Source organism: Amblyomma mixtum, chromosome 1 (genome assembly GCF_055824585.1).
Source record: "Amblyomma mixtum isolate Tamu chromosome 1, ASM5582458v1, whole genome shotgun sequence".
Classification (NCBI taxonomy): domain Eukaryota; kingdom Metazoa; phylum Arthropoda; class Arachnida; order Ixodida; family Ixodidae; genus Amblyomma; species Amblyomma mixtum.
In genome coordinates, this window is record NC_143012.1 from 186,128,683 (window position 1) to 186,150,887 (window position 22,205).

A 22,205-nucleotide genomic window follows, 5' to 3' on the forward strand; every position below is an offset into this window, starting at 1 on the left:
CATTTACTTTTAATGCTTGCGTACTAACTAGAGCGGAAGTGACGTGACCAGTAGAGCGAGCCAATGAGCAGTGGCCTGGCTGGGCTTGCGCTGAAAAATAAACACGCGTCCGGGAAGCGTTTGCTGAAAAAGGCATTATTCACCTTGGTATGTTAAGAAAGGACAACAAGACTAATCGTTATAATGCACCGACCATAAAGGTGTAGTCAATATGACAGACGTTTCGGCTGAAGGAAAATGATTCCAACATAGAGCTTAAGTACGCTGCACTAATCGCCGCAGGCATCTAGCGTACGCGGGTGGCAGATTACCGATCTTACGATTCAGCGTGTGATCTGTTGTCTGTATGAACAAGGACTCCAGATATTGGCGTGACGTCCAGTTTTTCTCACCGCCGATAACTGCGGCCTCTTCCCAAGCGATACTGTGCTTCGCGCTTACGGCATGGTCAGCAAGTGCGTTGGAAGCCACCTTCTTGTTTCTGACGTCATTCTTGTGATCTTTAGGCCGTCTCTCGAAGTTTCCGCTTTCCCCTATGTAGGAATAATCGCAGTCTGAGCAGGGGATTTTATAAATTACGCCGAGAAATCTTTCCTTCTTCGTTTTGTCTTTTACGGCCACCACCTCATGACGAAGCTTGCACGCAGGAACGTGGGCTATATGCACATCATATGTGCGAAAAGTGCGAGCCAGTGACTCACTCACGCCTGGCACGTAAGGGATGGCAACTCGTGCACGGCAAGGAATGCGAGCGGGCTGAGATGGCCTGGCTGTTCGGCGTATAACAGCATCCACAAAGTGGTTTGGGTAGCCACATTCGTTGAGCTCGTGGCGTACTTCGCATAGGTCAGAGGCTTTATCCTGAGGCTCCGAGCATATTCTTTCCGCACGTCGGACGAGGATAGAAACGACGGGGCGCTTGTGGCAAGTAGAGTGGACCGAGTTAAAATGAAGATACCGGCCTGTGTGCGTGTCTTTTCTGTGCACCTTCAATGACATTCGGTCATTGCATCGCTCAATCATAACATCCAGAAAAAGAAGACGTCCAGAAATTTCCTCCTCGACCGTGAACTGAATGGAATCTTCCATGCTGTTCAAATGGTTCGTGAAAACAGCCAAGGCATCCTTTTTGATTATGCAAAAGCAGTCGTCAACGTAACGAAAAAAGACCTTCGGCCATGGCTGGAACGAAGCCAGAGCTCGGCCTTCCAATGCTTCCATTGTAAGGTTTGCTGTTGTGACCGAGATTGATGCCCCCATGGCAGTGCCGTGAACTTGTTTGTAGACAGTACCCCGAAAGACAAAGTATGCGTTTTCGAGGCAGAACTGCAGCAGCCTCAACAGGTCCGGTAGCTCGATTGGTGTTCTGGCACTCAGTCCGTCGTCGTTCTGAAGAACTGATCGGCACACATCCACAGCTAGGTGCACGGGAACAATCGTGAACAGTGACATGACGTCAAACGACACCATGACCTCGTCGCTGTCGATCGTGACCTCACGTACCTTTCTAATAAAATCGAAAGAGTTCCGTACGGAAGTCGGACCCCTGCCGACGAGTGGCGAAAAAACCTTGTGCAAGTAGCCTGAAAGCCGGTACGAGAGAGAGCGGGTAAAAACCACTATTGGCCGAATTGGAACGTTCAGCTTGTGGATCTTTGTGAGACCATATAATGCAGGTGCACACCGGTTGTGACAAAGGAGTCTGAAGCACAAGGACTTGTGCTGAGGTGGAACAAACCGAAAGACGTCAGTCAAAAGCCTTTGTAGCTCTCACTCTACCTTAAGTGTGGGGTCCCGCTTGAGCCGCACGTACGTTCCATCATCCTTCAGAAGCGTCGTCACTTTTTCTACGTAGTCGCAGTTGTTAAGGATGACAGTGGCGTTGCCCTTGTCAGTAGGGAGGATTACAATATCCGCCTTGCTCCGGAGGCTCTTGACTGCATCACGCTCCTCAGGAAGGAGCGGGGTGGGAAGCCGACGAGGCAGCTTGGCGAGTATGCTGATCGCACGGGTGCGAGCCTCCTCTCGGCGACTGTTTTCCACAAGACCTACAGCCTCTTCATCAGCACAAATGATTTTTCTTGTGTCAGGTGCCGCTCTCGTGTTGAAGTTCAAACCGAGCTCCAGCACGGCGAGCTGTGCTCGGGTAGACCTATACGAAAACAGATGTGGACGGCGGAAGTAGGTCTGTTGGTCGCACTCCTTTTATGGCTAAGCAGCAGTCTGGTTAGCTTCTCTTGGTGCGTGCGCTCACGTTGGCGGGACTGTACACCCGCAACGAAGTTGGCGTGCAACTGGATGCTGGCGAACTCGTTCGGGGACTGATGTTCAAGGCAACGACGGGCAAAAAAGGCTTGATTCTGCAGGTGCCTGATTGAGTCCTTGCAGTCCAGGATTCTGGCTTGAAGCAACTGCCGTTCTGCTCTGGACACAACACTATGACCGAAGGAAGTATCGACCGGTCGAAGCAAGCAGACGGATCTCGGAGTAAGGTTCCTGGCTTTGCACACGAGGTTAAACTGCAGATGAGCCTTGAACGCAGAAATCCGGGCGATTCATTTTAACTCGGTCCACCCTACTTGCCACAAGCGCTCCGTCGTTTCTACCCTCGTCCGACGTGCGTAGAGAATATGCTCGGAGTCTCAGGATAAAGCCTCTGACCTATGCAAGATACGCCGCGAGCTCAACGAATGTGGCTACCCAAACCACTTTGTGGATGCTGTTATACGCCAAACAGCCAGGCCATCTCAACCCGCTCGCATTCCTTGCCGTGCACGAGCTGCCATCCCTTACGTGCCAGGCGTGAGTGAGTCATTGACTCGCACTTTTCGCACATATGATGTGCATATAGCCCACGTTCCTGCGTGCGAGCTTCGTCATGAGGTGGTGGCCGTAAAAAGACAAGATGCAGAAGGAAAGATTTCTCGGTGTAATTTATAAAATCCCCTGCTCAGACTGCGATTATTCCTACATAGGGGAAAGCGGAAACTTTGAGAGACGGCTGAAAGATCACAAGAATGACGTCAGAAACAAGAAGGTGGCTTCCAACCCACTTGCTGACCATGCCGTAAGCGCGAAGCACAGTATCGATCGGGAAGAGGCCACAGTTATCGGCCGTGAGAAAAACTTGACGTCACGCCAATATCTGGAGTCCTTGTTTATACAGACAACAGATCACACGCTGAATCGTAACATCGGTAATCTGCCGCCCGCGTACGCTAGATGCCTGCGGCGATTAGTGCAGCGTACTTAAGCTCTATGTTGGAATTTTTTCCTTCAGTGAACAAGGCTTCCGTGCGGAAGCCGATACGTCTGTCATATTGACTACACCTTTTTGGTCGGTGCCTCTTTATTTTTAACATGTACGCACCCGACCAGAGGAGATTTCGTCAAACCTTGGATTTCATCGTTATAATGCAAAAAACAACACCGATAATCGCCGATAAAAATCCTGAACTCATAAAGGCATGTAAGGACCTGAAACGAAACAACCCTCCCAACATCATAAATAAAGCCCAAAAGAAAGGAGACATGATCTAAGAGGAAAATATGGGCACCTTGACTACATAAGTTACTATTACCTGCATGCAAATTTGTAATGACCAACCATAAAGCAGGCGCCAGCATCCGTTATAAACGTGCTTTCTTGCAAATGAGAGAATGGCGAGAATGGAGGGTGGATCACGTATCCCAGCTGTAGAATTTAGAATTGTGTGGAATTTTTTGTGACACCGGTCACGGGAATAGTTTCCGGCGTGAAATTAACGTTGGAGAGAGAGAGAGTCGAGTGTGGCACCCTATACGCTCATGGCGAATGCAGCTGGTAAGCCGAGGACGAAAGGAAGAAGCGGGACACGACACGATCGCTATTTCGCAACTAAATCTTTATTAGTGAGAACACGGAATATGAGCCCACCTCGTAAAAAATTTATAAAAAGAAACGAAAAAAGAGCGGAAAGGTGGGAGCCAACAAAATAACATGAATGTAGCTGAATAAGATTCTTAAGATAATAAGATAATTAAGATCGCTGGATAACTCAGAAGAAAAGCTGATTAAAAAGACACATGAGGTACTATATGGAAAACAACGCTGTTCCGATCAAGTAACACCAGTAGTAATCTAGATCCATGTGTGTTCTAGATATTTTAGTCATTTCGCAGTCAGAAAAACGACAATGTTGTAGTCAAATGCTCGCAATGGCTTTTCTTCTCTTTGTGAGAGCCACGACATGAAACGGCTGAGCCACCCGTCTTGACAGCTGCAGTGCGGGGTGACTCGTTCTTGGTGCGGGGGCCGCTCGGGACCGATGCGAGCAGATGGATTCTGCTGGAAGGCTGATTAATTTACAAATGTTTGAAGAGGAGGAAATTGAAAATTCATATAAGGCAGGCGTGAAAAAGAGGAGAAGCACGGGGAAGTCCGTTTCGTGCCCTTCGCCCGTCTTCCTTTGCCTGCCCTCAGGGCCGTGACCTATTCTCTACAGGCGTGCTTATAGAAGATTCTCCTCGCATAGATGAGTAAAAAGCACGCGCGTTATTGCCCTATACATCCATGATGAGAGTGAGCAGGCTCTTTTGGTTTCTGCCTATACACGGTTGAAGAAGGGATCAAAGCGGGAAAATTCGTAAGAAGGCGTTAACACGAAAGGGGAGAGCTGCAAAGAAACTTTGCCCTCTTTCCGTGGCAATCTGTGTCTAGAGTGGACTGCAAGACACAGACCTCGGACTAATGGCTGCTATCATGGGGTCCGCAATCCTTCCTGGAAGGTGAAATTAAACAAAGCAATATGCAACGTGAACTGTTATAAGTGTGTCGGGTTCTGCTCAGGAAAGCAATTAGTGATTATTCAGCTTGGAGTAGCAGGTCGAAGCAGCGACATCTGGATTACATGAAGGATTTCGGTCGCTTAATGCGCCCCCGTCTGAACTTCCGCATCTACTTAGGTAGAGGTTCGAGGTCTGTAATTAAAGGCAGACAGGCTTCATGACTCTTGCCTTCTGAATTTAGTTTCCGGGCAAAAACAAGTAATAAAAGAAATTATGGGCGATGGGACCAATATTGTTGATGTGCCGAGGCAGCTTGGGGAGATTCGGGGTGGTATCAGAGGTTGCTAATGCTCTCGCGTGCAAAGAGAACTGTCTAACGCCTTTACTTGTATACAATACACGTCCTGTTATAACCTATTTATTGACAAAAGTAAACTTGCGGCTTGCTGGAGACCTCTCTCTGCCTTCTTAACGTACAAAATTTCAGCCTCTACGCAAGCCGTTGATGTTCTGTTCGCTTGTAAATGTTGGTTTTCACCAGTGGTTTAGTGTCTGGTCAATTTCTGAAGATCGGAATAATTACAACCCTCTATTTCCCCATTTTTTCTTTCTAGGAACTACCTGCTCGCCCTTCACTTCCAAACTGAGCCCACCCTTAAAGACGGGTATCAAGTGGAGGGCCGTTATAACACTGGCAGCTATTTGCACATGTTTTTACGACGTAATGCTCTACAGACAGCTACCGTTCAAAAATTTTGACCTCCGGGCAACCAGTCGCTCGTTCACACATCCTGGGTTGGCGGGAAACATCAGTACAGCAAGGCGCCTGCCTAGAATCATGATGTGGACAAAATACTTTGGTTCTTGGGATGGAAACCTTAACGACTCAAGAAGTGGCGAAGAGGTGATTCAAGGCTGCAGCGCAAAATGCCTCATCACCAACGACCGCCGTCTACTGGCCTCAAGCGAAGTCGTCGTGTTTCATGTAGGCGACATTCAGAATGTGCCACGTTTTCGTTCCCGGTCGCAAAAGTGGGTCTTCTTTACTATAGAATCCCCACCGAATACGTGGGCTTCTAATCTCAGGTATAGGAAGATGATATTCAATTGGACAATGACATACAGGTCAGATTCGGACGTGCCAGTTCCTTATGGCAAGATCGTTCCTCGAAGTTCCAGCATGGCCTCCACCAAGGACCTGAGGGCCTTGTGGAAATCTAAGCAAAAAACTGCTGTTTGGGCGGTAAGCTACTGTGGGACTAATGGTAGGCGAGAGGCGTTTGTCGAAGAACTAAGGCGGCACCTACAAGTCGATGTGTACGGCAGTTGTGGTACCTTCAAGTGCCCAAAATCGCGAGAGGATAGCTGCTGCCGGTATTTTGAGCGTAATTATTTTTTTATCCTGGCTTTCGAAAACTCTATATGCGTTGATTACATTACAGAAAAACTTTTCATAGCATTAAAGTATAGCATTCTACCGGTCGTGTTTGGTGGTGCAAATTACAGTGCAATCGCACCATCCACCTCATATATCGATGGGCTCGCCTTCCCATCTCCAAAACATCTCGCTGAGCACCTGGTTGCTATATCGAAAAACTATTCAGCGTATGCGTCCTAATTTAAATGGAAGGGCAGTCAAGAGGTGGTGCGGATGTACGACTGCGTTTGCGAGCTTTGTAGAAAGGTGCACACTGCCGGAGAAATTCGGCGTATTTCGTCTTATAATGACATGCAGGCTTGGTGGCATGAAGGTAGCCATTGCCGAAGTTGGGGCGTGCAAGGTATGGCTCATCGAGTGCAGGGACGCCTAAATGCTCAGAGTTTACAGTGACGTGGCTTTAAACTGACGCTGCCGATATTAGGATTTTCATGTTGAGTAACCACCCCTCGTTTTACTATAGGGCGGATGAGAGAGAATACGCTTCACCCGAGATGGCGCTGATTGGTTCGTAAGCCCACTGAATCTAGTGGGAGCACGTTAGGTGTCTTTAGGGTGCCACATGTCTCAAGTGACAAAGCTTAGTTGATAAGGTATGCGCGTTATAATAGATTAGAAGGAATTGAGGCTGGCATGGGTGATACTCTAATATCCCCGGGAACAGTTGACTGCTTCTCTTCGAAAGTAACAGTTTTTATGACGCTTAAGTCCGTTAGCACTATGGCCCCAGCTTCTGCATTTCACTTTTGTCTGTCCGAAGACTGTGCCTGCGGGCGGGTTACCATGGAAACTCTGCCCTTTACTAGAGAAACTAACGTGGAGGAACGTGGGAACGGAAGGGGAGGGGGAAACGGCGGCTCTAACTATTGGCCCAGACTGTCAGGCGGGTCTCCGAAACAGAACAGGAGAAAGGGGATGCATCCGGAAGGCTCCTCGTGTGAGTGCATACAGGGAACGCCACGCGTGCGGGTGCCGAAGAAGAGGACGCTGTACTCGAGAGAGGGCGACGACTGGTCTTCTCGAGGTATCAGTCTAACACCTTTTGACCAGCCAAAACTTTCTGATCTGACGGCACTGGAGAGGGGAACGTGATGTTGTCCCCACCTCATCACTATGCTTCTCTGCGGCTAACTTCACGCTTACTTACCGATCCCGTTCAATAGCGTATAGTTTAGTGCGGTTTGGTTGGTTTGGTTTATGGGGTTTAACGTCCCAAAGCGACTAAGGCTATGAGAGACGCCGTAGTGGAGGGCTCCGGAAATTTCGACCACCTGGGGTTCTTTAACGTGCACTGACATCGCACAGTACACGGGCCTCGAATTTCTCCTCCAAAGAAATTCAGCCGCCGCGACCGGGATCGAACCCGCGTCTTTCGGGCCAGCAGCCGAGCACCATAGCCACTGAGCCACCGCGGCGGCTAATATAGTTTAGTGCGCCAACACTAGAAGAACAGCGTTTTGTAGCGCTGCCAGACAGTGCACGGAACGCCACCACCCGTTCGGCGCGATGCCTTGCCCTTTGAACGCAACGCTTTTTGAGGAAAGGGAATGGCGCAGTAATTCTCTGTCATCTCGGTGGACACCCGAACCGCACCGTACAGGAAGGGAGGAACGCCACCACCCGTTCGGGGGAGGATCGCTAATAATTCATGTCGCTTGCCATCACCAATGCTCGGCTGAAGTGTTCTTCTAGTGTATAGTTTAGTGCGCCAACACTAGAAGAACACTTCAGCCGAGCATTGGTGATGGCAAGCGACATGAATTATTAGCGATCCTCATTCGAATTTTGGAGAACTAACCTAATTTGCCAGTGATCTTTCTGAGCTTAACGTTGTCTTTTTGCTCGTAATAAAAGTTTTCAAGGTGCATTTGCCATTGGCCCTCATACTCATCAAAGTGCCGCCGACATTTCAAGAACGGATAGCAACTAAAATTCTGGATGAAAATAAAAAAAATACAAGATACACAGAGTTGGTCCTTTTTTCATACGAGTGTTGCAACGAGGCAGTGACTGCAAGCAGCCACCCAGGCGCACGACAGACTAGTTTGGCTGGTCTACAACTCAGAACAAACTCTTTTGTGTGCAAAGGTGTGGTACTAAATTAAAGTAACTCGGCAGCAGCAATAGAGACAAATGCACACGGCTGTCATGTTCACACTGACCGAGTGTATTAAGTTCATACTATGTGTACCTTACTATGAACTAACTGACAGGTTAGTCCACAGTAAGGTACCACCACCGCGCGCGAAGTCGAACCCTCGTGTACCATTTTGAACAGTCTGAGCCTCTCACACAAGCTGATAGTTTCTGTTCATGGTCAAGTGACGATTAGAAACAAAATTCGTCGATCAACAGAACATGGAAGCTAAATCCCAACACTAGACGTCGTCCGGATGTTATACGTATCCCAACACAGCTTGATCCCAGCATTCAGCACAGATCAACAGCCAGCACACCAGATACAAGGGGATTTATTTTTCCGATTTTTAACTGCCATGTGGAACGCCGTGCGAAATATAATTCCGAGATAAACAAAATATCCATTTTTCATAACACACGCCCTTACCACCTTCATTTGCACCTTTGGGATTGCTGCATGATGTTGGTATGTGGTTGCATGCTGAATAACGAGACGTGATGACGGAGGCCGATGATATGATTTAATGCATGAGGCTGGTCAACGGTTAATATGAATGGCGTTGACAAAAAAAAAACGCTTTGATTGGGCGCGTGCCGTGTGCGAAGAGGTATCCTGGATGGTAAGTGCTGTGCGTCGAGGACTTGTGCAACTCGCCTTCAGTTCATCCTCTCCCGTGTAACAACGTATGGCAGCTTTCCGGAACCATATCTTTGGCGTGTTTGTCATTTTCTTGAATTTCCTGTTCTCCTATATATTGTGTTGTCATTCCTAGTATTATAAAATGACCACGTACATTATACCAGGGTAGGATTATTGCATGTGTAAAGAGGCGAATCAAACGACAAATGTCGATGGCCACAATATTTGTTAGCACGGTGCAGCTCAGTAGTCCAGCGTTCGTGACCGCAAAACTGAGCTTCGTTAGCTTCGTCTTTCTTCCTCTTTCTCTCCATCGTCGGCACTGGCCGCTGGGGCATCAAACCTCAACTGTCAGTCTTACAATACCCCCCGGGTGAAAAGACGTCATCCTGGCGGCCTAAGGGCACGAGACGATAGTCAGGTGGTAGAAGGGCTTCAGGCGGTCTAAGTGGGCAATTTTACGGCCGTGGCGGCGATGATCAGGTGAAGGCGTGAGGGACTCGATGAGATAATTAACTGGGGATGTTTGCTGAACAACGCGTTAGGGGCCCTGGCATTTGCTGAGCGGTTTGGTAGACTGCCCTGTGCTGGAAGAGGGCACCCAAAGCCAAACCAAGGATCCAAGAAGATAAGACGGCGACAGACCGGTAGCACCGGTCCGGGCGCTTTTCTGACGTTGCTGGTCGTGAGAAGTAAATGAACGAGCGAGTAGACGGCATTCTTCGGCATGCGCAGGGGCTTGAGAGACGGCTGCAAATTCGGAGGAATCTGGCCAGTAAGGTAGTATGGTGTCCATGATGGAGGAAGGCTCGCGGCCGTAAATACGAGGAAAAATGAGTAGTGGCTTTGCTCACAGGTCCCCGCTTGAGTGACGCCGCCGATGCCTCGAAAGGGCGGAGTAGCGTGGTGGCGCTGCATGCACCTTCACCGTAGGGCGCTTAGTGTGCGCGTACTTCCCTGGTTACCGAGTTCTGCTTTCGAGCGGCCTCGTACAAAGCCTCCTGTACTGCTCATGGGCTCTCCGCTTGCTCTGTGACGTCACGCTAGTTTCCTGTCCTCGGCTCGCGGCTGGGACAGGGCTCACCGGCAGTTTTCCGCGCGTTATCTTACTATCCGAGGTACAATAGCTGCAGTAATGAGTCAATAAACAAGAATGAGCGACTAAACAACATCTTTTTAGCCGCGTCTTTAATTTCGCTTTTTATCTTGCGTGTCAATTTGTAATTTGTGCTTTCTGTCGCGGCGGCAGCGCCATACACTTCTTATTGTAGCTAAGTGTGCCACTTTTGATAATAGTTGTGACAAAGCGGCGTATTACTCTAGTTCCTGTACTTGAGTTCATCGGAGTTAGTTCATATTAGCACCGTAATATTACTAGAGAGAGAGAGAAGGACGGAAAGGCAGGGAGGTTAACCAGGCGATGCCCAGTTGGCTACCCTACACTTGGGGAGGGGAACAAAGGGGAAAAAAGGAAAAAGAGCGGCAAGGAAATGAGTCTTCTAAGTGACCAGCGACCACTATGTCACAGGGACAGAGGGCGCGCACGGAAAACTTAAAGATTATAGGCGGGAATGCAACCCCGAGTCCCTTAGGAAATTCAGGAGCGCTTTCACCGCTTTCCGTTGTCTGGAATGTTGTGTCCAACTGCTTCAACCCTGACTGTAACGTCGTGGTCTGCCCCTGGAGGTAATATTACTAATGCGAAAGCATTTCTAGGCTCTGTCGGCGAGGTCGTGTCACCAAATCTTATCCGCTATACGTGTCCGCAGCAGTTGTTGTGTTCTCAGAAGAGATAGCATCAAGCGAGTAGTTGTAATCGAATAAGGATTATGTGAGAATGATGCTGAAAAAAAAGTATGTTGACACAGCCTTTTCGCCTCTTTGCAATGGAATCTCCACGGCCGGCATAGTTCATCCTCTCTATCGATGCGGCATCGGCACCTGGTCGCAGTCGATTGTCTCTTCCGGTTTGACTTCAGATACAACGCTGTACAGAAAAGAAAAAGTATTCCGTTTGCGACAGCTGTTAAGGATTGATCCTATCGTCTGGCGCAAGCCCGCCGACATTCTCATACGCTCTGAGATAAATATAACAAATCAAGAACTGCAGTCTGCCTCGGTAACCTTTGCGGCCCCATCCATCTGAGCTATCCATTGCTCTCGGCGTTCGCAGTGGACCCGTCGGCGCTAGATGAAGACAGTCATGTGAGTCCCTCTCCTAATTCTATGAACGTCTTGATCGCAATGCCACGATTCCGATAACAAAAAGAAAATGAAAGATTGTTACTGCTTTATAATCTCGTGGCATGTAATCTGCTTTCCTTGATAAAATATAGGTGCACAAAAAGCTTAATCAGAAGTGGTCCTCTCTTTACTGGTGGCCACTACGCTGATTTTTTTATTTATAGCACTATGCCGGCCAGGAACACTCAGTGCTAAAGAAGTAGTCAAAGAGGCAGGTTTAATGCTGTTGATTTTTCGCACTCTTGAGACTTCTGTGGTTCCATTTCCGAGTAGGTAGCTTTCACATTTCAAGAGCCAGGGTAGTGTGGACGCTTGTCAAGTACGTTTAGGAGATGGTGCGGGTGGTCGACCACAATTCTCTCTTGCACCCCAAGACATGTAGATCGACGCTACAAGACGGGGCATCTTCATATGCGTTTTTTTCCTATTTTTCATACATTTTTCAGACAATTCTGTATTAATTTCCCCAGGTGATTTCTGTGCTGCCCCAAGCCATTACTGCCCACTGATCTCCACTAGGGGCCTGGGTGGCGCATCGGGCGTCCGAAAGTGAAGCCACCGTGAAGTAGGCGGCCTTGTCCCTGAAGTCAGCCTTTGGCAGTGGACGAAATTGAACCTCAGCACGGTTTTTCAGTTCCAGTTTTGGTTTTACACATAGCATTTGATTTTTTCGCCGTTCTGGTCTTTTCCCACGACAATGCCTACCTTTTGCGCCGTCAACTGAGCGAGAAGACCCAGAAAGCCTTCGGGAAAGACGTTTAAAAAATAAGGGCCCATTGCATCGCAATGGGACGACACTAGTAGACGACAGGGCACCGCTACACACAGTAATCCTCGTCTGCTCAGCTCTGTGTCGTACCGCTGCGCTAGCGTTGCCAACTCTATTCTTTACTGTGCTGTACGTTCACGCGCTCAAGCACAAATTATGCCATCAATTGGGGACAAATTCAATGAAGAATAGGTGGAAACCTTCACCAGGCACCCGACTTTGCAGTGACCGTTTTACCGAATTATGTTTAGTCCGAACAGGGGCGAGGCGTGGCTACTATCTGGCGATGTGCCGGCGGTGTTCGGTTGTTTCACATTACCGCCTCAAAATGTATGGTACTGCTTTTTCGACGGAGTGCGTCACGTATACTGTTTCGTACTGTCGCAAGTTATGCTTCAATATGCTTTTATTCGTGATGTTTGGTGCAGTTGAATTCTGACAGCGCTACTCACGGGCGCTGCAGCATTCGTCTTTTTCTTCAGTCGTTTCTCTCGCGCTGTGCGACTGAAACATGGCTGTGCTCTGGAATTAGGTTAAAACACGGCTGGAAGGTAAATGACACCTTAAAACGGTAAACATCCCCTGTCATTGATGAGAACAGTCGTCGTCCGCCACCAACACGAAACTGAAACTGCGGCAGATGTATATCCGCGCCACCAATCGCCTTTTCTTTGCTGCACGAAAATTAGGTTTTAAGATGACCTAGCCTCATCGTCGTTTTACTACTTCTCCTTCACGCTCGAAAGATAAGAGCCAGACAAGAACATAGTGTTTGATGTAGGTACTCCTTTGCCGCGGCAGGGTGAGACCTGCATGCTTGTTTGTTCAGTTTCTCAGAAATTACAGGGTTCGGCACACAATGCTAACATTTCTGGCGTTCTCCTTGCTTGTTCCTTTCATACGACAGCAGACATTACACGAGAACAACGCAAAAAATTGAGAATGAAAGGGCCGAAGACGCGACTTTTTGCATTGAAATACGCAGTAGACACCCGACTTCCGGGACAAGCCGTCCAACTTCCGATGGCTTCACTCGCGCTCGTGTCGGAAAGCGGGAATTCGGCATCGAGCCATCTAGTGGAGATCAGTGTTACTTCCCTTTCTGCGATTGTTTACCACCCATTGTTCTCATAATCTATCCCACGAAATTCAAGTTATTTTTAGTACTGTTTATATTCTGGCGCTTCACTCTGCTTTGTTTTAGTCGGATACGATTTCTTCTAGCTTCCTACTCAGGCCCTGTTCAGCCTCTTAACAGTGCGTTTTTAATTTTTGCTTCAGCGACCTTTGAGAGCTTCTGAAACTTGAATTTTTTGAACCACTGCCGGTGGAATGTTCTCGCGAACTATCCCTGTTTTCTCTAAAGGCTTTTAATTTCTTACGGGTTATCTTCATTCATAATTTTTCAGCTTGGTCCTAATCCATGCATACCGCTTGTATGTGCGTCACATACAAGCGGTTTCCATAGTTGTGGAGATTATGAGAAAGAAAGTTGCAGTGAAAGAATGTTAGATATCGGATACGGACAGCAATGTAGCACAAGCATTATGACTGGAAAGATTTGGTTTGAAAGACCGAAAATATACCTTTAACAGCTACAACAAAAGTTTATCGCGACAGGCTGCTCCGAAAAAAGCAGCCTGGATCGCATGCAACCGAAGTCCTACCGATGGCAGCTCCTGTTATAGTTGGGCAGCGGCGAATTGCTTGCCCTCGGCACCACTGCACCAGGAGTGGTAGGAAGACACCCAGGGATCTATGAATGCAGAGAATGACCAGTTCCGCATATGTGGACTTTAACCCACTATCGCGGTCCGATAAACTGCGATCCGTGAACACTGCATCTGAGCACCGGAACCGAAGTGAAAACCGAACTGTTTGCACACCTAATTGGCGTTTGGCTTAACTGCGCAAATCGAACATCATTCTTTTGCCTTTATTGCCGGGCTTCGGCATAGCACGACATTTCACAAGAACAACAAACAAAACAGAAAGAAAAAACAAAAGCGCATGAAGGACAAAATGCCGGTAGGTATACACAAAGTACAAGGTTGGCTTCGCGTTATGAGTATGGGCGGAGATGTGAAAAGGGGTCTGCCGCCTTTTTTTCGGGGGTTACGGCAAACAAAGCGTCGTTGGCTTCAGCATGTTAAAGGGGAACTTAGTAAACGCCTTGGGGTGTGAATTACTTAGTAACGTGTGTACGGGATGTGTGCTGCTATAGTAACTAAAAAATAGGGATATAAATTGGCTACTTAGGTATCATGAAAAGCGCGGAATGAAAAGGTCGTGTTATGAAGCTTCACTGTTCTGAAACAATGTGTATGCGCATGAGTATGTAGTGGCGTAGTATTTCGTGTAGTGTAAGCTGGATAATCATTGCGATCAGTAATCGATAATCGTGATTGGGAATCGGTAATGCGGTTGTGGATCGCTAAATGGTCTTAATTGAGAATGAAATCGAATAAAAGGAGAGAAAAAGGGGGAGACGGCGCTATCGCGTCTACTCTCCAGTTGAAACTTGACCGTCCTCCTAACTTTTTCTTGTCTTCCTTCTGCTTCGGTTGGACCCCCCCCCCCCCCTCCTACCACAGCCGCCTTCTTCCCACTTGCACTGCTTTATCGTCCTCGTATGCCACGCTATCGCCCCAAGTCCTCGCGAGATATTGCGGCCCTGGCTACTCAGTCCTCCGCAGACCTTAATCCACTGTTCATTCCCCTTCTTATCTTCCGCAAACCGCCCTGGAGCACCGTACGTGCACATGCATCGCACTTCATTTTAGACAGCTCCATTGCGGCTGCTGTTCTTGGCTACAAGGTATTAGCATTGCGTTTATCATGTCCCAATGTTGGACACAAATTAAAAATATATATACTGGTATAGCAGTATTGAAGGCGATGGTTCTCTTTTCCGATATGTAGTAAAATCTTTCTTTCGTAGTATTCCCATTGCTCGCATCGAGCTGTTAACACTTCCATACAGAGCCGGTGGGGAACGCTATTTACGACTGCAAAAATGATAATAGCAAAAATATGTATTCTTACCGACAGGAGATTTGCAAATATATTGATTCTTATGTTAAGATCTCACAGTATCTGAAAAAAATTGCGCTCATCCACTCTTCCCCTTTCATAAATGCTTTTGTCCAGAATTGGTGGCTGTGTCTATAGGTGACTGCTCTGCCATTTCGATTCTATCAAAAAATAACCTGCCTCGTAATTATCAAGTTCCCAAGCGCGCAAATAATGTTTTCCATAGAAAGTGTGCCAACCCTGTTCTCTTCGCAGAAGTTACCACGAGCTGTTTTGTCTACGTTGTTATCCAGGAAACGCATGAGATATTGGTGCCAATTACCTCAAACACCACAGTAGGGACACACCGGGTACGATGTCAGCCCTTTCCAACACATTCACGCCAAAGTACGAGGAGAACGTTAGAGAATTTAGTGAAGTTTTTTCTGTTTACCACATCCGTTAAGAGCCCGTGGTACAAGACAATAAAAGCTCCCGCCGTTCTGCAAACTTGCTGTCTTGTCGATGTTCTCCTCTTCCACAGGAGCCACGATGGCAGGGTCTGTCTCTTGAGACCTAAGGCTGGAAGCCTACCAGCTGTGGCGCCAAACGACCCAGGAGCAAATCACGGGAGGTGTTTTGGATATGATGAGCAGGGTTTTCTTTCTAATGTTATGGGGTTTTAATTGAGGAGATAAATACTTTCTTCCCGTTTAAACGCGGCTAACCCAGTTCATAACCGCGCGGACTCCACCCCGTGGTCACGTATGCTGCTGAGTGCACGCCGACCACGGCGGGCCTTGCTATGAGGGAACAAAGGAATGACACACTGGCTGACACAAACAAGGCATTTATTGTTACAACAACAATAACGCCAGCTAGCAACAAAATACGCTGAGGAATCGAGGACGTCCGACTCACCAGCGCGGTTATGAGCGAACGTTCGCCCACAGTAGGGCAGAGGGAAACTACGAGGCCGGACGGGATGGACTGGCGGGAGTATATTCCCACCACGAGGCGCCCTTCAGCCAAGTGTTCTGTTGTCGGATCCGGTTCTACGGCATGGGAAGTCCGTTTCGTCCCCTTCGCCCGTGTCTGTGTCTAGAGTGAAGGACTGCATGACACAGACCTTGGACTAAGGGCTGCTATCATGGGGTCCGCGATTCTTCCTGGAAGCTGAAATGAAACAAAGCAATATGCAACGTGAAGTGTTATAAGTGTGTCGGGTTCTGCTCAGGAAAGCAATTAGTGATTATTAAGCTTGGAGTAGCAGGTCGAAGCAGCGACTTTTGGATTTCTTGAAGCGTTTCGGTCGCTTAATGCACCCCCGTCTGAACTTCTGCGTCTAATTAGGTAAAGGTTCGAGGTTTGTAATTGGAGGCATACTAGCTTCATGAGTCTTGCCTTCTGAATTTAGTTTCCGGGGACGAACAAGTATTAAAAGAAATTATGAACAGGCGATGGGACCAATATTGTTGATACCCTGAGGTAGCCTGGGGAGATTCTGGGTGGTATAAAAGGGGCTGCTAATACTCTCGCTAGGAAAGAAAACTGGATAACGCCTTTACTAGTATGCAATACACAGGGTGTGAGAAACTATTCACTGGCTAAAAATAAACTCGTGGCTTGCTCGAGACATTTCCGTGCCTCGTTAATGTACAAAATTACAGCCTTTATGCAAGCGGTTCAAATGTTTCCCTTCTAAATGTTGGTTTTCACCTGTAGCTCATTGTCTGGCCAATTTACAAAAGTTCGATTAACTACAACCCTCTATTTCTCCCTGTTTTCTTTCTAGGAACTACCTGCTTGCACTTGACTTCCAAACTGAGCCCACCCATGAAGACGGCTATCAAGTGGATGGCCGTGACCATAACAGTGAAAGCTATTTACACCTGTTTTTACGACGTAATGCTCTACAGACAGCTACCCTCCAAAAATTTTGACCTCCGGGCAACCAATCACTCCTTCACACATCTTGGGCTGGCGGGAAATATCAGTACAGCTAGGCGTCTGCCTCGAATCATGATGTGGACAAAATCCTTTGGTTCTTGGCAGGGAAACCTTTATGAATCAAGAAGGGGCGAAGAGGTGATTCAAGGCTGCAGCACAAAATGCCTCATCACCAACTGCCGCCATCTACTGGCCTCAAGCGAACTCGTCGTGTTTCATGCAGGCGACATTCAGAATGTGCCACGTTTTCGTTCCCGGTCGCAAAAGTGGGTCTTCTTTACTAGAGAATCCCCACCGAATACGTGGGCTTCTAATCTTAGGTATAGGAAGATCGTATTCAATTGGACAATGACATACAGGTCAGATTCGGACGTGCCTGTTCCTTATGGCAAGATCGTTCCTCGAAGTTCCAGCATGGCCTCCAGCAAAGACCTGAGGGCCTTGTGGAAATCTAAGCGAAAAAGTGCTGTTTGGGCGGTAACCAACTGTTGGACCAATAGTAGGCGAGGGGCGTTTGTCGAAGAACTAAGGCGGCACCTACAAGTCGATGTGTACGACCGTTGTGGTGAGGATAGCTGCTACCGGCATTTTGAGCGTAATTATTTTATATGCGCAGCATACTAGACGCACAACCGAGCTCTTCCTTGCTACATCGGCTTCCTTGCTACCTACATCGGCGCACCACGTGATATGACGTCACAACAGCTGTGAAAGCTGGGGCTCAACTCGTGCGCTCGCTTGCGGACGCGAAGCCTCCACCGGCGGCCTAACTCCCACTCCTTCCTTTAGGGACGCTGACGTCACAACAGCTTTGAAAGCTGGGGCTCAACTCGCGCCCTCGCTTGCGGACGCGCAGCCTCCGCCGGTGGCCTGACTCCCGCTCCTACCGCTAGGGGATACTGACGTCACGCAAAAGGCGACGCACTCGTTGAGTCAGTTCAGCAGCAAGATGTCGGCCAGGGAGAGGGCGGCTCGCCAGACCGCAAAGCGCAAGTTACACTACTATGCTTCGCATCCTAGGCTTAACCATAAGCTAAGCCAGGCAATTTTTTATCCTGGCTTTCGAAAACTCTATATGTGCTGATTACGCAAGAGAAAAACTTTTCATACCACTAAAGTATAGCATTGTACCGGTCGGGTTTGGTGGTGCAAATTACAGTGCAATCGCACCTTCCACCTCATACATCGACGCGCTCGCCTTCCCATCTCCAAAACATCTCGCTGAGCACCTGCTTGCTATGTCGAAAAACTATTCAGCGTATGCGTCCTATTTCAAATGGAAGGACAGTCAACAGGTGGTGTGGCTGTACGACTGCGTTTGCGAGCTTTGTAGAAAGCTGCACACTACCGGAGAAATGCAGGCGTATTTCGTCTTATAATGGCATGCAGACTTGGTGGCATGAAGGTAGCCATTGACGAAGGTGGGACGTGCAAGGTATGGTTCATCGAGTGCAGGGACGCCCAAATGCTCAGAGTTTACCGTGACGTGGCTTTAAATTGACGCTGCCGATATGAGGATGTCCATGTTGAGTAACCAACCCTCGTTTTAATACAGGGCGGATGAGAAAGACTACGCTTCACCCGAGATGGCGCTGATTGGTCCGTAGGCCCACTGAATCTAGTGGGAGCACGTTAGTAGTCTTTAGGGTGCCGCATGTCTCAAGTGCTGCTTTCTAGCAACAAAGCTTAGGCGATAAGGTATGCGCGTTATAATAGATTACAAGAAATTGAGGCTGGCATGGGTGATACACTCTAATATCCCCGGGAACAGTTGACTGCTTCTCTTCGAAGTTAAGTTTTGATGACGCTTAAGTCCGCTAGCACTATGGCCCCAGCTTCTGCATTTCACTTTTGTCTGTCCGAAGACTGTGCCTGCGGGCGGGTTACCATGGAAACTCTGCCCTTTACTAGAGAAACTAACGTGGAGGAACGCGGGAACGGAAGGGGAGGGGGAAAGCGGCGGCTCTCACTTTTGGCCCAAACTGTCAGGCGGGTCTCCGAAACGGAAGAGGAGAAAGGGGATGCGTCCGGAAGGCTCGCCGTGTGAGTGCATTCAGCGAAAGCTACGCGTGCGGATGCCGAAGAAGAGGACGTTGGACTCGAGAAAGGGCGACGACTGGTCTTCTCGAGGTTTCAGTCTAACACCTTTGGACAAGCCAAAACTTTCTGATCTGACGGCAGTGGAGGGGGGAACGTGAACTTTTCCCCACCTCATCACTATGCTTCTCTGCGGCTAACTTCACGCTTACTTACCGACCCCCTTCAATAGCGTTTAGTTTAGTGCGCCAACACTAATAGACCACTTCAGCCGAGCATTGGTGATGGCAAGCGACAAGAATTATTAGCGATCCGCATTCGAATTTTGGAGTACTAACCTAACTTGCCGGTCATCTTGATGAGCTTTACGTTGTCTTTTTGCTCGTAATAAAAGTTTTCAAGGTGCATTTGACATTGGCTCTGATACTCATCAAAGTGCCACCGACATTTCAAGAACGCGTAGTAACTAAAATTCTGCATGAAAAAAAAAAACAAGAAACACAGAGTTGGTCCTTTTTTCATACGAGTATTGCAACGAGGCAATGACTGCAAGCAGCCACCCAGGCGCACGACAGACAAGTTTGGCTGGTCTACAACTCAGAACAAACTCTTTTATGTGCGAAGGTGTGCTCCTAAATTAAGGTAACTCGGCAGCAGCAATGGAGACAAATGCACACGGCTGACATAATCACACTTACCGAGTGCATTAAGTTCACACTATGTGTACCTTACTGTGGACAAACCGACACGTTAGTCCACAGTAAGTACCACCACCACGTGAAGTCGAATCCTCATGTACCATCTTGTACAGTCTGAGCCTCGCACACAAGCTGATAGTTTCTTTTCATGGTCAAGTGACGATTAAAAACAAAATTCGTCGATAAACAGAACATGGAAGCTATCCCAACACAGCTTATAGCTTGATGGCAGCATTCAGCGCGGATCAATTGCCAGCACGTCAGATACAAAGGGATTTATTTTTTCCCATTTGTAACTGCCATGTGGAACGCCGTGCGAAATATAATTTCGAGATGAAGAAAATATCCATTTCTCATAACACACGCCTTGACCACCTTCATTTGCACCTTTCGGATTGCTGCATGATGTTGGTACGTGGTGGCATGCTGAAGAACGAGACGTGATGACGGAGGCCGATGATATGATTTAATGCATGAGGCTGGTCAAGGGTTAATATGAATGGTTTTGACATAAAAGACGCGCTTTGATTGTGCGCGTGCTGCGTGCGAGGAGGTATCCTGGACGGTAACTGCTGTGCGTCGAGGTTCTTATCTTCTGTAACTCGCTTTCAGTCCGTCCTCTCCCCTGTAACAACGTGTGGCAGCTTTCCGGAACCATACATTTTGCGGTGTATGTTAACTTCTTGAATTTTCTGTTCTTCTATATATCGAGTTGTCATTCCTAGTATTATAAAATGAGAACGTATATTATACCACTGTAGTATTATTGCATGTGTAAAGAGTCGAATCAAACGACAAATGTGGACGGCCACAACCTTTGTTAGCACAGTGGAGCTGAGTAGTCCAGCGTTTGAGAGCGCAAAAAGCTTCGCCTTCCTTCCTCTTTCTCTCCTTCGTTGGCGCTGGCGGTTGGGACATCAAACCACAACTTTCTGTCGACGCCATCCTGGCAGCCTAAGGGCAGACTATAGTTAAACCGTAGTTGGGCTTCAGGAGGTTTAAGTGGGCAATTTCACGGCCGTGGCGGTGATGATCAGGCGAAGGCGTGAGGGGCTCGATGGGATAATTAACTGGGGATGTTTGCTGAACAACGCGACAGGGCCCTGGTGTTTTCTCAGCAGTTCTGTAGACTGCCCTGAGCTGGAGGAGGGCACCCAAAGCCAAACCGAGAATTCAGGAAGTAAGACGGTGATAGACCGGTAGAACCGGTGAGGGCGCTTTTCTGACGGTGCTGGTCGTGAGAAGTAAGTGAACGGGCCAGTTGACGGTATAGCGCCCGGCGGCGCTATAAAGCGTAGGCGCTGAGATCGGCGTTCCCGCGATAGAAGAGAATAAAAATGGGCAGCGCGTGCTCGGAGCGCACGCCCGGCACGGGCAGTTCGGAACTAGAAGCCTGCCACGCTGGTCGTCTCTCTCTGGTGCTCCGCTGCGACCCCGCAAATCCTCAACAGTGGTGACCCGGCGAACCGTGCCTTCTATCCCAGCGGCGTCCTATAGCATGGCGTACTGGCAGCACCCAAGTTTCGACCGGCCGCTCCCGGCGTTCCGGCCTGCAGGCGTCGGCGGGTGGTTCGCCCAACTGGAGGCTGCGATGTACCTGAACGGCATCACCATCCAGCGGTTTAAACACGCAGTCCTTTGCGACATCCTCCCGCTCGACCTCCTGCGTCGGCTCACCTACTCTGCCTTCGGCTGCCGGCCATACGATGAGCTGCGTGCGGCCGTCTTGGCGGACTTCGGCGCCTACTACGTTCCGCCGCCGCTCTACGACGCAGCGGACCCGTTTTCGCCGCCGCCAGCCTCTGGCCCTGCACCGGCCTCCCTCGCGCCCACGCAGTCTTCATCAGAACCCGGCCCGCCTCAGCAGCCCCTCGCCGCATCGCCGCCACTCCCGTCCAGCGTCTCCAGCCCGGCTGTCTTTCTCGACGCCCCACCAGGTGGGATCCGCACGAGCTCCGCCTCGCGTCCTGCTCCCACTACTATCCGACCCGCGTCTCTGGCTCTGCCTCCTTGCGCTTCAGTGGCGTTGTCGCCAGAGCATCCTGCAGCCAAGGACGACTCTGCGGCAGCAGCCGTGCCGAGGCTTCCGGCATCTCCATCTAACTCGTCACTACCGCCAACAGCTCTGCAGGCCCTGCTGTGAGGTTGAAGCCACCACCGCATCATATGCCACATACCAGCCCCACTACCCTGGCGACACCACCGCCTGCCCAAGAGGCCCCACCCCAAGCCCTCAGTACGGTCAACCGCTTCTCGGATTCTGACCCTGGCAGCTCGACACCTCCGCAGCAACCGTCTGCTTTGGTGCCTGACTTGAGCCACCTTCGGCACCGAATGGTCGAGCTGCCCACACCGAGTAGTGCGGCAGTTGTCCATCCAAAAGCTGTGTCTTTTGCTGCCAGCCAGCCATCTGATGTAGCAGTCTCAGCTGCACGGCCTGTCACTGCAACAACCTTTTTGCAGCCACCTACAGCCGACCATGCTCACACGCGCCTCATCCCTGGCCAACCG

General features: G+C 49.1%; 1 protein-coding gene and 2 pseudogenes across 1 annotated transcript; 2 read left to right on the forward strand and 1 right to left on the reverse strand.

Moving 5' to 3' along the window:
* Positions 1-1,770: 1,770 nt before the first annotated feature.
* LOC149370214 (uncharacterized) lies at positions 1,771-3,064 on the reverse strand. Its single transcript, XM_089577284.1, has 2 exons — positions 3,054-3,064; positions 1,771-2,152 (listed from the first exon to the last, which is right to left on the reverse strand). Exons 1-2 carry the CDS (start codon positions 3,062-3,064, stop codon positions 1,771-1,773), a joined length of 393 nt encoding a protein of 130 aa, XP_089433410.1.
* Positions 3,065-5,491: 2,427 nt separating this feature from the next.
* Positions 5,492-6,598, forward strand: LOC149370215 (lewis-type alpha-(1,3)-fucosyltransferase-like; annotated as a pseudogene).
* A 10,319-nt stretch (positions 6,599-16,917) lies between these two features.
* On the forward strand, positions 16,918-22,006 carry LOC149370216 (lewis-type alpha-(1,3)-fucosyltransferase-like; annotated as a pseudogene).
* The last annotated feature ends 199 nt before the right edge of the window (positions 22,007-22,205 follow it).